The sequence below is a fragment of the Spea bombifrons genome, chromosome 4 (genome assembly GCF_027358695.1).
Source record: "Spea bombifrons isolate aSpeBom1 chromosome 4, aSpeBom1.2.pri, whole genome shotgun sequence".
In the NCBI taxonomy this organism is placed as follows: Eukaryota; Metazoa; Chordata; class Amphibia; order Anura; family Pelobatidae; genus Spea; species Spea bombifrons.
Genome location: NC_071090.1, coordinates 11,132,063 through 11,147,484, shown reverse-complemented (window position 1 = coordinate 11,147,484; position 15,422 = coordinate 11,132,063). Strand labels below are relative to the sequence as shown.

General features: G+C 42.6%; 1 protein-coding gene across 1 annotated transcript; it reads right to left on the bottom strand.

Annotated features, from left to right (window-relative positions):
• Nucleotides 1-1,193: 1,193 nt before the first annotated feature.
• LOC128490387 (hepatitis A virus cellular receptor 1 homolog) lies at nt 1,194-3,378 on the bottom strand. The gene is made up of 3 exons (XM_053462243.1): nt 3,314-3,378; nt 2,522-2,860; nt 1,194-1,273 (listed from the first exon to the last, which is right to left on the bottom strand). Exons 1-3 carry the CDS (start codon nt 3,369-3,371, stop codon nt 1,194-1,196), a joined length of 477 nt encoding a protein of 158 aa, XP_053318218.1. The 5' UTR covers nt 3,372-3,378.
• Nucleotides 3,379-15,422: the final 12,044 nt, after the last annotated feature.

Sequence of the window (15,422 nt, the reverse complement as noted above, 5' to 3'; positions counted from 1 at the left end):
TTCACCCATCAGTGGTCATAATGTTATGGCTGATCAGGGTGTGTATGTATATTAAACAGGCTATTTTACCCCGGGGAACCAACATACCAAGAGTCCCTATTTTAGCGGGATAGTCCTGTCAGGAAAGTGTAACGGACACTTAGGGTCTATTAGCTCTGTAATATAACTGCACACAGCTGAGTTCTGATTTCATACCTATGGGATGACGTTTAGAAACACGGGCATTGACATCATCACATGGATAGAGACATGGAGAGGGAAGACCCTCAGCAAAGCTCGCTGGGTGGTCAACATTTTGTATTACAATTCTGGCTAAAAGATGCAGTTTATAGAATTGTCTGATCATTGTGTGGTTGCCCCTCCAACTACGCTTTCCTGCAGCATGAGTTGGGACCTCGAAGGGAGGGCTTCCAGGCCGCTGGTGCCTGAAAGTTCCCAGGTACGCTCGTCACTGGCTTCTTGAGCAATGGGACGCCAGGGGGTCTGATCGCACAAAGAGGGCGATATCCCTCCTGTTTTCGTGGCAGGAGACTGCTGCCCCCCATAGACTTGCTGCCCTAGTCATCTTATTCCAGAATCCAACGCTGTGCCTGTCTCCGTCACACATATCCATGCTAATGTTGGGGAGGGGGTATAAATTATTAAAGGGGCATTAGCACAGTACTTACACCCGTATAACAATCTCGCCACGGAAAGGAGAATCGCAGACGTGAGGACAACACGAACAATAATATGAGAAACCACCATGTTCTCATTCCGTGAGCTGGGAATCTCCTAAAATTATTGGGTGGAAAAATTAAAATAAAGGTGATTAGAGCCGTTTGTCATTTGTGACGAGTAAAGAGCAGCTAAACACATCTTTTCAAATAAGGCGTGAATCCGGCGTGAATGTCTGTGGTTGATTGGTCGCCAGGTTAATTGGACTGCTTTTGAAACTTTGTAGCAGAATCACATTTACATGTATTTATATTTTAATAGTAGATTATTTATATGTGCATACAGATCTGACTATTATTATTAATATTATTAAAATATCACATTTAAAGAATTGTGCCGTGACTTTCTTTTAAATTGTATTTGTCCTTTTAAAGGCTTGTGCGTTGGATGAATTATTGCATCGTATGCTTGTGTAACGCGGGTCAGCGGATCAATTATCATTTAACCTGTAATGAAAATAACAGCGATAATGCGTCTCATACCAGGTTTTCTTTAGGGGAATACGAGCCGTTTTCTTGAAGAGCTGTTGTAGGAATCGCTGTTGAAAGGCTGGGAACTACAAATTAAATAAATCATGAAATGAGTAATATCTACAGAGATTACGGGCACAATAAGGAGAATTGTTTCTTTCATTTAAAGGGACTCTTCAGCTATTATATGCCGTTGTGGCGCTCCCCATATACATTTGTCCCTTCCAGGTCCCCCAGCTGCCACCCTGAAATCAGCTGGCTTGGTCGAACGTGTGTCTCTTTAAACCCCTGTGCATTCCGGCCACTGATTGGCTACTTCAAGAAACCAATCAATAACAAGTAATGTTGGATTACGGATGAGCCGTTGCTGCAGAGCTGCCACTTCTTTAGCATGGCTAATATGGCTAAAGAAGGGGCAGCTCTGCCACAGCAGCAGCTCATTCGTAATCCGACCTTACTTGTTGTAAATTGTCCCTTTAATTTAGGTTCACAAAGTTTCCCCTTTTGGGGGTTTTGTGATATTTTATCACCACCCCCCTGCTCCCAAGTCTTCCTCCCTCTTTTTCTATGATTTTGAAGAAATTTTTTAAGATCCCGTTTATGACATCATTAGTCTAGATTTAAATGAAAATTGATTCACTAGAGGGATCTATAACAGTTATATATTCTAGAACAAGTTCTCTTTATCTTCTGTTCTATTTTTAATGTAATGTGCTATTAAGGATAATAACAGATTAATATTTGCCTAGTAGTTCTACAAGTAGACAGTTGATTTGTAGTAGTAGTATTTTTATGATAAAACAAATAATAATTACAGTGTTGTATATTTTTTGTGTTTCAGAAAATCCTGCATTTTTTGTTTACTTGCGTTGTATATTTTTTATGTTTCTATCACAAACCATCCTCCTAAATAAACCTACTTCAATGTCATCTTAATAATGTTTATGGTTTGGGTCTTTAAGCACTGAAATTACACCAGAAGAGGCGATGACTCATAACGAAACCAATGTATTATTTGACAATGTGTGCGGTCGTCTTTGCGTGCATCAACAATGCCGAAGACTAGAGATGTTTCCTCTGGTCAACACCCAGTGCGTTTCATATTAGGTGTGCAAGCACCCCCGTTCTGGATACCCTGTCTGGGGGATTATGTAAAAAAAAGAGGTACATCAGGGGAGGAAAAAGCAACAGGGGGGGTTTTGGGTCACAGAGAGGGACAGTCAGTCCTAAAGATGGAGACTTGAGTGGCGTGCACATGGACCATTTAATGCGATCGTGACATCCCTGTGATTGTGTAATGGAATACATATACTTGCCGTGAGATCTCTGCTCACCTTCCTGGATCTCCACCGTTATGTCCTTCTTCATATCATTGAATATTCCCGGTATCTCCACACGGCAGCAGTAGATTCCTGTGTCACTGGTGGTCACCCCATGGATGGTCAGGGACACGTTCCCCTTTGCCATGTCCCCCAGTAACCGGTATCTCTCGGACTGCCTTTGGGTCACCTTCCTGCCATCAGTCCTGATGATCACATCGTCACAGCTGAACACTGGGCAGCCACCCCTGCCCCAGCACATGGGTGACGCTTCTCCACTAACAGAGTATGCGCAGGGTAAGGTCATAGTTTGGCCAGAAGTGCCCCTCACATCTTCAGCTTGTATCACATGGTCTTTGAATAATTAAAACAAACACACAACAGAGAAGGTTATTGAACATGAACGTTCTTCAACATTCCTCCACATGATTTATGATATGTTACCGTTTTTTTTCTTGCACAATTACACGAGACGTAAAAAGCTTCAAAAACCCAAATAAAAAATCCAGAACATTCGCTATCGCAATTTTTAGAATTCCCCTTATTTTTCACGCAGCCTTTCAGCGTAGCTTAGAACTTTAAAATATATCCTTTTACCGTGAAGGGAAAGTGTTACCATTTTTAGAAGAACGTTTAGGAATAGATAAGTGGTCATCAAACTGGGATACGTCGCTGGGACCTCGACCCCAAAATGTGGCAGGTAGTGAAAGCAGGGAACATAAGCTTAAAGCGCAGGTGAAGAAAGAACATTTGACTAGTCCTTACCCCCTGTCCCCCTGGAAAAGTTTAGATTTTTTTGGCACTTACCTGAGAACAAGAAAATAATAAGAAGCCCCCAGATAAATGCCGAGGCCATGAGTGGCATGAAGAGATCTCAAGCTGTATCACTTCTTCATTTGCCCATTTGAATGTAAAGTGGAAGTTCAGCGTATGCAAGCAAATTCATGAACAGCAATGGTTTTGTGTGAACAACTACGCCCTACCCCCCCCCAGCTGTTCTAATCGGAAGCAAATCTGCCACCAGGCAGGCAATTGGTTTCCCGTAGTAAATCACAAGGAGTATTTCCTCGGTTCCTTAGTTGTTATAATTGTTGACATGAAACTTTGTTCTTCATTCGTAAGAAAATGATTGAACAAACTTTTCCCCTAGGAAAAGTAAGCTTTGCATAATGGTTACCTTAATTATCTGAGTAAAAAGCCCATTTTGCTTACCTAACCATCAATCGCTTCCTGCTGCTCGCTCCCTCTCTCCAAAAGTGTGCCGGCAGTTTCTATATGGAGAATTCTCTTCCAACTTGGATGATGAACTGGCGCCGTGATATGGAGACTGCTGGCCTCCATAGTCGAGGAGGGATTGAGTGGGCAGTGGAAGTGCTTGACAGTAAGGTAAGCAATATGTAAGCAAATCCAGGAGCCCACCTGTGAACTGTCACAAACGACATTAACTTACAAATCGGCTAGTTCTCCCGCTTCACCACTAAACACCAAGTACTACAAACCATGGACTTTCCCACCAATGGAAGAAGGAAGTCCTAAGCAGTCTTCAAGGACTTCCAGACCGACCAGCCTAGTTACACTGCTCTTCCATAACTACCAACAGCCCTGAATTTGCTTGGACATTCCCAACCACCTGATTTATGCAGATTTAGCATCTACACAACTTGAATTGAGTGCTATGTATATTCAATGCTCTTTATCCCCCTTCTTTTAGTAGGTATGGACAATCACATTAACGGAGATCGTTAACAATAGATAAAGGAGTCCAGATATGATCATATAAAATGACCACATTTTTAATTGAATACAAAGCGATTGCTGTGAATATCAACATTGCGTTAGCAAGTTCCTCTCTAATTTGTTAAAATGTACAAATAGTATTGATTTTAAATAAAATAAGAATAGTTACTTGTGTATTTTTTTACAATTCTACGTGATTTGAATCTTCAAAGTAAGTGAAGAAGAGCTGACTGGTAATAGTGATGGTCACACGTCAATGAAGTTGCTTGTGAGTCAAATGAAATAAATGCATACGTGGGTAACTACTCAATGGATCTGTGTTACGTGTTAAGAGGTTCACTCTGGTTCTGTTAACCTGCATGGGATTCACGCCTACCACATGCATACGGACACATCATGGAGGACAAAGACTCATCCACACAGTTGTCAAAGCTCCCATAAAAAGTAATGCTTTCAAGTTCTTCTGCCGGGTAACTTTGTCCTATGTTCCACGTCTTCAAGTTAAGAGGAGAAAATTGAAGTTTCTTGAAAGTGAAGAACGTTTTACTTCTATTTTTAAGTATATATAGTATATATTTTTTTATTTTTTACCCTTGTGTGTTATTTCGCAATTGTTCACATCCTTTGAAGCAGAAGAGACTCCATGAATATGTTACAACTGGATATGCTTAGTTACTTTACCATTATGACATACCGTATTTATCGGCGTATAACACGCACTTTTTTAACTAAAATTTGAAGCTGAAATCCTACCTGCGTGTTATACGCCGATAAATCCTAGAGCCAGTGGCGGAACTACCGGGGTCGCAACTGCGACCGGGCCCTGGAGTTCTGCCAGTCAGGGGGGGCCCAAGGGGTGCCGAGCGGTTGCTGAAGACGACCGCTCGGCAACTCTCGGGCCCCCCTGACTGACAGAAATCCAGGACTCAGCCTCAGCCGCCGCCGCCCGCCGCCTGCCTCAGCCTCCGCCGCCTGCCGCCTGCCTCAGCCTCCGCCGCCTGCCTCAGCCTCCGCCGCCTGCCGCCTGCCTCAGCCTCCGCCGCCTGCCGCCTGCCTCCGCCGCCGCCGCCTGCCTCAGCGCTTCAACTCTTGTGTTGGAAGCGTGAGGCGTTTGTCTCGGGTGCCGGCGCTCAGCAGTGAAGCGCCGGCACCCGAGACAAACGCCTCACGCTTCCAACACAGGAGTTGAAGGTAAGTGACCGGGATGGGGTTAGGGAGAGAGAAGGGAGATCCTGAGAAGGGGGGTTAGGGTGTGTGTGTCTGAGTGTGTGTGTGTCTTACTGTGTGTGTGTCTTACTGTGTGTGTCTTACTGTGTGTGTGTGGTTTCCCAGATAGCAGTGATTCTGATGAAGTTTTTTTTGTTCAGTTTTTTTGTTCAAAAATGGGGGTGCGTGTTATACACCAGTGCGTGTTATACGCCGATAAATACGGTATTTTGTTTTTAAAATGTTTGTAGACTTTTTTTTTTGCATCATTCTTGTGTTTTTATGACTTAACTTTAGTATTAATTAAAAATGTTCTTTAAGCTAACTGTGCAGCTGCCTATTTTTATCAATTTATTTCCATAATGGTTGGAATCCCTTAAACTCTATGTGGAAGTTCTAGTACAGATAATTCCAGTATATGCTTATAATAATGTATTTGTCACTGTAGAATCTAAAATTAGTAGATCAGAGCTAAAATAAGCTTCACCTGAGGCCTGTTCCACCCATACCCTCAGTTTTGTCCAACTTACTGTGATGGTTCATGAAGATGCTACCCACCTTTCTTAAATATCAGTTGCTATACTACTAATATCGATTAATATCATTGGCTAGGGAGTATATAAAATATTGTACATGTTTTAATTATTTTATGATATGGAGACTAAATACCGAATTTTTCATTGTTAAATCAGATACCCTTCTCCCAAGTGAATAGACAGGATGAGGTCCATAGGTTAAACCACATGAAAATGTCACAAGAAGAATAATAAACAAGACAAGTAGTACATTTTAAATTTAAAATTGTATCATTTATTAGAGAAAGTTACAAGGTAGTACCACTTAGCATAATTTTTACAAAATGCCTGGTCAAGTAAGTTAAGTAGGAGTCAAATGTACAGAAAGCGCCCTCTGGACTCACTTAGAGTCATCCTCCAGCACTCAGGAGAGGAAAACCCCCTGTGGGGGAAACCTCTGGGGATCCATGGCTAAAAGGACTGCCCATCCCTCTGGGCAATAAGAGGTTAGTATTTCAACAGTAGTTTAAAGCACATTCGTACTGGCAGTAGAATGGACATGGTGAAGATGGCTCTGTGGATCTTAATATCATCCTATTGAAACTTAATAACTTGTTCAGGTGAGTTTGAAGAACATATGCTGATCATGCACCCTTCTAAAAAAAAAAGCAACAGAAAAAGTTAGTTACATTAACAGCTCTACATTTCAGCTACTGGCAAAACCATGATACCTTCAGAGTATACAGCTATAGAGAGACATACCCCTCACCCCGTTTGTGTGGGCCTTCCTCACCAGATTCTACCTGCACCTCTCCTCAGAGAGGATGTCTTGTAAGGTCTCTTGCTCACCATTAAGGTGACTTGTTGTTTCCTCATCCTTAAGTGATTGTTGTCTCTGACTGTCCTGCGGTCCTTAGGGTGTCTATTACAGAGCGCTATTTCCAGGCACCACTCTCCACGAAATCCACAATATAGGTATCTGTGTGTACGTGTTTGTGTCACTGGATTGTGTTAGTGTGAGTGTCTGTGTATGTTAGCGTGTCTAGTTGTATTACTCTGAGTATCTGTGTGAGTAAGCGTAACTGCCCCTTCCGCGATCAGTCTCTGGATCTGCCTAATGTCACGTCTGCTCTCATGACAAGCACTCACCAGGAAAGCTCTTTTGCATTTTACAAACTCAAACCTTTACAGACAACGTAAGAGGAGAACCCTCCTTATCGGATTCTATCTGCACCTCTCCACCTGTCCGTGTCTCTTCAGGTTATCTGTGATTCTTTCATTTAAGGTCTCTGGGCTCATCTTTGAAGTGACTTGTTGTCTCTGACTGTCCTGCGGTCCTAAGGGTGTATAGTACTGAGCGCTATTACCAGGTACCACACAGCTCGTAATCCACCTCTCAGGAAACTTACTGTCTATCAGGTTCCTGCATCTGGTCCTCCAAGTGTTACACTATAGGTATTTGTGTCTAGGTGTTTGTGTTAGTGGCTTGGTCTGTGTTAGTGTTTGTGTGTGTTAGTGTAACTGCCCCTTTCTGCAATCAGTCTCTGGATGGACCATTCTTCCCGTTTGCCGTCTCCGACAAACATTCTTCGGAGAAGCTCTTTTCCATTTTACGATCTCAAGCCTTTACAGACAACGTAAGAGGAGAACCCTCCTTATCGGATTCTATCTGCACCTCTCCATGTCTCTTCAGGCTATCTGTGATTCTTTCATGTAAGGTCTCTGGCCTCATCCTTGAAGTGACTTGTTGTCTCTGACTCTCCTGCGGTCCAAAAGATGTATAGTACTGAGCTATATTGCCAGGTACCATACCGCTAGAAATCCATCTGTCTAGAATCTTAATGTCTATCAGGTTCCTGCAAGGCTGGTCCTCCAAGTGTTTGTGTCAAGGTGTTTGTGTTGGTGGCATTGTCTGTGTTTGTGTGAGTGTTTGTGTGTGTTTCTGTATCAGCCCCTTTCCGCGATCAGTCTCTGGATGGACCACTTGTTCCGTTTGCAGTCTCCGACAAGCACTCACCAGGGAAGCTCTTTTGCATTTTACCAACTCAAGCCATCACAGACAATGTAAGAGGAGAACCCTCCTTATCGGATTCTATCTGCACCTCTCCATGTCTCTTCAGGCTATCTGTGATTCTTTCATGTAAGGTCTCTGGCCTCATCCTTGAAGTGACTTGTTGTCTCTGACTCTCCTGCGGTCCAAAAGATGTATAGTACTGAGCTATATTGCCAGGTACCATACCGCTTAAAATCCATCTGTCTCGAATCTTACTGTCTATCAGGTTCCTGCAAGGCTGGTCCTCCAAGTGTTTGTGTCAAGGTGTTTGTGTTGGTGGCATTGTCTGTGTTAGTGTGTTTGTGTATCAGCCCCTTTCCGCGATCAGTCTCTGGATGGACCACTTGTCCCGTTTGTCGTCTCCGACAAGCCCTCACCGGGGAAGCTCTTTTGCATTTTACCTACTCAAGCCATCACAGACAATGTAAGAGGAGAACCCTCCTTATCGGATTCTATCTGCACCTCTCCATGTCTCTTCAGGCTATCTGTGATTCTTTCATGTAAGGTCTCTGGCCTCATCCTTGAAGTGACTTGTTGTCTCTGACTCTCCTGCGTTCCAAAAGATGTATAGTACTGAGCTATATTGCCAGGTACCATACCGCTTGAAATCCATCTGTCTAGAATCTTAATGTCTATCAGGTTCCTGCAAGGCTGGTCCTCCAAGTGTTTGTGTCAAGGTGTTTGTGTTGGTGGCATTGTCTGTGTTTGTGTGAGTGTTTGTGTGTGTTTGTGTATCAGCCCCTTTCCGCGATCAGTCTCTGGATGGACCACTTGTCCTGTTTGCAGTCTCCGACAAGCACTCACCAGGGAAGCTCTTTTGCATTTTACCAACTCAAGCCATCACAGACAATGTAAGAGGAGAACCCTCCTTATCGGATTCTATCTGCACCTCTCCATGTCTCTTCAGGCTATCTGTGATTCTTTCATGTAAGGTCTCTGGCCTCATCCTTGAAGTGACTTGTTGTCTCTGACTCTCCTGCGGTCCAAAGTGTTTGTGTCAAGGTGTTTGTGTTGGTGGCATTGTCTGTGTTAGTGTGTGTGTGTTTGTGTATCAGCCCCTTTCCGCGATCAGTCTCTGGATGGACCACTTGTCCCGTTTGTCGTCTCCGACAAGCCCTCACCGGGGAAGCTCTTTTGCATTTTATCAACTCAAGCCATCACAGACAATGTAAGAGGAGAACCCTCGTTATCGGATTCTATCTGCACCTCTCCATGTCTCTTCAGGCTATCTGTGATTCTTTCATGTAAGGTCTCTGGCCTCATCCTTGAAGTGACTTGTTGTCTCTGACTCTCCTGCGTTCCAAAAGATGTATAGTACTGAGCTATATTGCCAGGTACCATACCGCTTGAAATCCATCTGTCTCGAATCTTACTGTCTATCAGGTTCCTGCAAGGCTAGTCCTCCAAGTGTTTGTGTCAAGGTGTTTGTGTTGGTGGCATTGTCTGTGTTAGTGTGTGTGTGTTTGTGTATCAGCCCCTTTCCGCGATCAGTCTCTGGATGGACCACTTGTCCCGTTTGTCGTCTCCGACAAGCCCTCACCGGGGAAGCTCTTTTGCATTTTACCTACTCAAGCCATCACAGACAATGTAAGAGGAGAACCCTCCTTATCGGATTCTATCTGCACCTCTCCATGTCTCTTCAGGCTATCTGTGATTCTTTCATGTAAGGTCTCTGCCCTCATCCTTGAAGTGACTTGTTGTCTCTGACTCTCCTGCGGTCCAAAGTGTTTGTGTCAAGGTGTTTGTGTTGGTGGCATTGTCTGTGTTAGTGTGTGTGTGTTTGTGTATCAGCCCCTTTCAGCGATCAGTCTCTGGATGGACCACTTGTCCCGTTTGTCGTCTCCGACAAGCCCTCACCGAGGAAGCTCTTTTGCATTTTATCAAGTCAAGCCATCACAGACAATGTAAGAGGAGAACCCACCTTATCGGATTCTATCTGCACCTCTCCATGTCTCTTCAGGCTATCTGTGATTCTTTCATGTAAGGTCTCTGGCCTCATCCTTGAAGTGACTTGTTGTCTCTGACTCTCCTGCGTTCCAAAAGATGTATAGTACTGAGCTATATTGCCAGGTACCATACCGCTTGAAATCCATCTGTCTAGAATCTTAATGTCTATCAGGTTCCTGCAAGGCTGGTCCTCCAAGTGTTTGTGTCAAGTTGTTTGTGTTGGTGGCATTGTCTGTGTTTGTGTGAGTGTTTGTGTGTGTTTGTGTATCAGCCCCTTTCCGCGATCAGTCTCTGGATGGACCACTTGTCCCGTTTGCAGTCTCCGACAAGCACTCACCAGGGAAGCTCTTTTGCATTTTACCAACTCAAGCCATCACAGACAATGTAAGAGGAGAACCCTCCTTATCGGATTCTATCTGCACCTCTCCATGTCTCTTCAGACTATCTGTGATTCCTTCTTGTAAGGTCTCTGGCCTCATCCTTGAAGTGACTTGTTGTCTCTGACTCTCCTGCGGTCCAAAGTGTTTGTGTCAAGGTGTTTGTGTTGGTGGCATTGTCTGTGTTAGTGTGTGTGTGTTTGTGTATCAGCCCCTTTCCGCGATCAGTCTCTGGATGGACCACTTGTCCCGTTTGTCGTCTCCGACAAGCCCTCACCGGGGAAGCTCTTTTGCATTTTACCTACTCAAGCCATCACAGACAATGTAAGAGGAGAACCCTCCTTATCGGATTCTCTCTGCACCTCTCCATGTCTCTTCAGGCTATCTGTGATTCTTTCATGTAAGGTCTCTGCCCTCATCCTTGAAGTGACTTGTTGTCTCTGACTCTCCTGCGGTCCAAAGTGTTTGTGTCAAGGTGTTTGTGTTGGTGGCATTGTCTGTGTTAGTGTGTGTGTGTTTGTGTATCAGCCCCTTTCCGCGATCAGTCTCTGGATGGACTACTTGTCCCGTTTGTCGTCTCCGACAAGCCCTCACCGGGGAAGCTCTTTTGCATTTTATCAACTCAAGCCATCACAGACAATGTAAGAGGAGAACCCTCCTTATCGGATTCTATCTGCACCTCTCCATGTCTCTTCAGGCTATCTGTGATTTTTTCATGTAAGGTCTCTGGCCTCATCCTTGAAGTGACTTGTTGTCTCTGACTCTCCTGCGTTCCAAAAGATGTATAGTACTGAGCTATATTGCCAGGTACCATACCGCTTGAAATCCATCTGTCTAGAATCTTAATGTCTATCAGGTTCCTGCAAGGCTGGTCCTCCAAGTGTTTGTGTCAAGTTGTTTGTGTTGGTGGCATTGTCTGTGTTTGTGTGAGTGTTTGTGTGTGTTTGTGTATCAGCCCCTTTCCGCGATCAGTCTCTGGATGGACCACTTGTCCCGTTTGCAGTCTCCTACAAGCACTCACCAGGGAAGCTCTTTTGCATTTTACCAACTCAAGCCATCACAGACAATGTAAGAGGAGAACCCTCCTTATCGGATTCTATCTGCACCTCTCCATGTCTCTTCAGGCTATCTGTGATTCCTTCATGTAAGGTCTCTGGCCTCATCCTTGAAGTGACTTGTTGTCTCTGACTCTCCTGCGGTCCAAAGTGTTTGTGTCAAGGTGTTTGTGTTGGTGGCATTGTCTGTGTTTGTGTGAGTGTTTGTGTGTGTTTGTGTATCAGCCCCTTTCCGCGATCAGTCTCTGGATGGACCACTTGTCCCGTTTGCAGTCTCCTACAAGCACTCACCAGGGAAGCTCTTTTGCATTTTACCAACTCAAGCCATCACATACAATGTAAGAGGAGAACCCTCCTTATCGGATTCTATCTGTACCTCTCCATGTCTCTTCAGGCTATCTGTGATTCTTTCATGTAAGGTCTCTGGCCTCATCCTTTAAGTGACTTGTCGTCTTTGACTGTACTGCTGTCCTAAGGGTGTTTGTGTGAGTGGTTTGGTTTGTGTTAGTGTGAGTGTGTGTGTTAGTGTAACTGCCCCTTCCACGATCAGTCTCTGGATGTGCCACTTCTCCCATCTGTCGTCGCCGACAAGCACTTACCAGAGAAGCTCTTTTGCATTTTACCAGCTCAAGCCTTTACAGACAACATAAGAGGAAAACCCTCCTTATCCGATTCTATCTGCACCTCTCCACCTGTCTGTGTCTCTTCAGGCTACCTGTGATTCTTTCTTTCATTCTTAAAGTGACTTGTTGTCTCTGACTGTCCTGCTGTCCTAAGGGTGTATAGTACTGAGCGCTATTACTCGGTGCTACACCGCTCAAAATCCATCGGTCTGGAAACCAACTCTCTATCGGGCACCTCCAACGTTGGTCCTCCAAGTGTTACACTATACGTATTTGTGTCTTGGTGTTTGTGTGAGTGGCTTTGGTCTGTGAGTGCTTGTGTGTGTGTTAGTGTAACTGCCCCTTCCGCGATCAGCGACTTGTTTTCTCTCACTGTCCTGTGGTCCTAAGGGTGCATAGTACTGAGCGCTATTAGCAGATAACACGTCAGAGAAAATCCTCCTGTTGTGGATTTTACTCTCTTAAAGTTTCCTGCAACGCTGGTCCTCCAAGTGTTACACTATAAAGTATTTGAGTTTAGGTGTCTGTGTTAGTGTGAGTGTCTGGCTACGTTTGTGTGTGCCTGGTTGTATTAGTCTGAGTATTTGTTTGTGTTTATCTTCCCCTTCTGTGATCAGTCTCTTCATTGTTTTATCTGTAAAAACTGTTCTAGGCAAAAACATAAGTTTATAATTGTAAAGTTGCCAAATCTTTCCTAAAGATAGACCCCTCCATGTGCATGGGCAGAAAGCACAAAATGTTAGCCCATGGAGGAGGTGATCGGCTGCAGCTCTCTACCTAAACTGAAATCAATACCTAAAATGAAAAATCAGTGGCATACAATGCAAACAATTTTCATCACATATTATTTTTTAAACTCTATACATATTTTTGCTAGTTGTATAAAAACTTATCCAACCATAAATGAAAAGCCTTCAATTAACGCTCTTATTCTCTAAACTTTCCAACAAATTTTTAGCTCTTTCTTTGAAGAAAAAAAACAATTAATGAGAAAGCTGATTAATGTGAGAAAAAAAAGGCCACATTTTGTTTTTAAAGTTCTGAGACAATAAGTGGAATTTTGGCCACATTAAGCCTTTGTCTGGACATTAACCAGCTTTTTTTGGAATTAGTAGCAAAAGTAAAAAAGAAAATTAGCAAATATCTTGACAGTGCTGACTGTTGCTTAATTTGCCAAAATAAATCCAAATTTAAATGCAGCTGAATATTAAAATCCAATATATTTCATTCTAATATAAATTGTGCCCGTGGGCTTCCCAATGCCAGGAAAACACAAAGCTTTTCACTTCAATCATTCTCATTACTTTCAAAAGTATCTAATGGGTGAAAAAGCTTAGTGCCAAAATATTATCAGATTCTTACTGTTTCCCCAAATCTATCCGGGAGATCTGGTGGCCGAAAAAAAGGGGCGAGATTTGTGGCCCCACCAGAGCTGGAAGAAATAGTCCGATCACTGTTATATTTACACAGGGTAAATGTCTGAACGATAAGTCTGGGTATTTCCTTCAGCGTCTTTCTTTCCTTTATCAAAATGTTTTCTTTATAATTTAAACATCCAAAATAAGGCATTATATTCATTTAAATAAAGCATCAATGGACTCGCCTTATTATCTGTGGGTGCATTAAATGATGGAAAGAAAGTATAGTTGAATAAATACCACTGGTCATGAAAGGGTTAAACAAAAGCAAACAATTTCAATATTATGCATTGTTTTGTCCCAATGGAAGACTAGAAGTTAAATGACAAACTTTCAGCGGATTTCATCTAAAGTCTTGGATTTCGTCCTATGGTGGCTACCAGAAATTAAGAAATTTGTTTTTTGGGATTGGGGGCTGGTTAATACACAAAATTATGAGCTAATTGCCTTAATTTGGGACAAATTCTGACATATTAAAAATATTTTTGCATTTTTCACAATAAATGTGTTAAAAAGTCGTTGATATATACATAAAACGGAAACATAACAATACGAAGCAACTGGAAAAACACTAAAAACAGAAAGTAGGGAAGGCAGAAAAAGCATTAAATAGAAATACAGTTTGAAATAAACAACAGAGAATAGAAAGATTATCGTCCTACCCGACTTTCACCAAACAGTCAAGAAACGCACCCGATCCAGACGGCTCCATAAAATGAATCAATCATGTGTGCTTTGCATGGAGTGTATGTATCAGATATATATATACATGTATGTTGCTGATTGGCGTGTGTGTTGGCTGCTGTTACATATGCTGTAGCTGTATGTTATGTTCCAGTAATGTGTGAGAGAAAGACTAAGGTAAGCTCACTGATGTTAAGAGTCATCATTATGACATCACTGCCTAGCAACACAATTCTAGCTGGGGGAGGGGAAGTTAATGCTGGAGCTGATTGGTGTGTAAAAAGGGCCACATTTTGTATATGATGTTTTATGCAAAGTTCTGAGGCAATAAATGTATTTTGGACATATTAAACCTTTTTTGTAACACAAATCAGGTTTTTATGGGACTTGGCAGCCTACACTGCAAAAATAAAACAAAGAACATAAAAATTACCTTGACAGGGATTTCTATCGCTTAATGCGCAAAATAAACAACAATAAATGTACTTTATAACAGTAACTCTGCTGACTCTGTCCTGAAGATTTCATGGATTTTTGTGGCTCAATATTTTAATAATTTAAACGCAGCTTAACACTAAAATCCAGTATATTTTATTCATGGTTGATGGGGTCTTTAGGGTTAACTTAGGGGCAGTTAGGGATGATGGGGTGTTTGGGGCTAATTTAGGGGCAGTTATGGTTGATGGGGTGTTTAGGGCTAATTTAGGGGCAGTTATGGTTGATGGGGTGTTTAGGTTTCATTTAGGGGCAGTTATGGTTGATGGAGTATTTAGGGTTAATTTAGGGAAATGTATTTTAACCTGTACATTATGTCGTAAAGGTACATTTCATTTTCAAAATGTATAGATTGTGAAACCCCTTTGGAATTACCCACCAGCCACCACCGAATATACATAAAATGGAAACATAAAAATACAAAGCAATGGGGAAAAAAAACTGAAAATAGGGAAGGCAGAAAAAAACATCAAATAGAAATACAGTTTGAAATAAACAACAGAGAATAGAAAGATTATCGTCCTACCCGACTTTCACCAAACAGTCAAGAAACGTCCAGACGGCTCCATAAAATGAATCAATCATGCGTGCTTTGCATGGAGTGTATGTATCAGATATATATATATACATGTATGTAGCTGATTTGCGTGTATGTATGTTGTGTTTTGCTTGTATGTATGTTGCTGATTGCCGTGTGTGTTGGCTGCTGTATGTTATCTTCCTCTGATGTGTGAGAGATTAATGTTGGCTCAGTTACTGAGAGTCATCATTATGACATCACCTGGGAGTCATCATTATGACATCAC

Excerpts from the sequence above, each read along its gene's own strand:
- LOC128490387 (XM_053462243.1), bottom strand. The coding sequence starts at position 3,371 with ATGCCACTCATGGCCTCGGCATTTATCTGGGGGCTTCTTATTATTTTC. Across the intron at positions 2,861-3,313 it reads TATTATTTTCTTGTTCTCAG|ACCATGTGATACAAGCTGAA; the intron begins GTAAGTGCCAAA and ends AATTATTCAAAG. Across the intron at positions 1,274-2,521 it reads AACGGTGGAGATCCAGGAAG|TTCCCAGCCTTTCAACAGCG; the intron begins GTGAGCAGAGAT and ends TTTAATTTGTAG.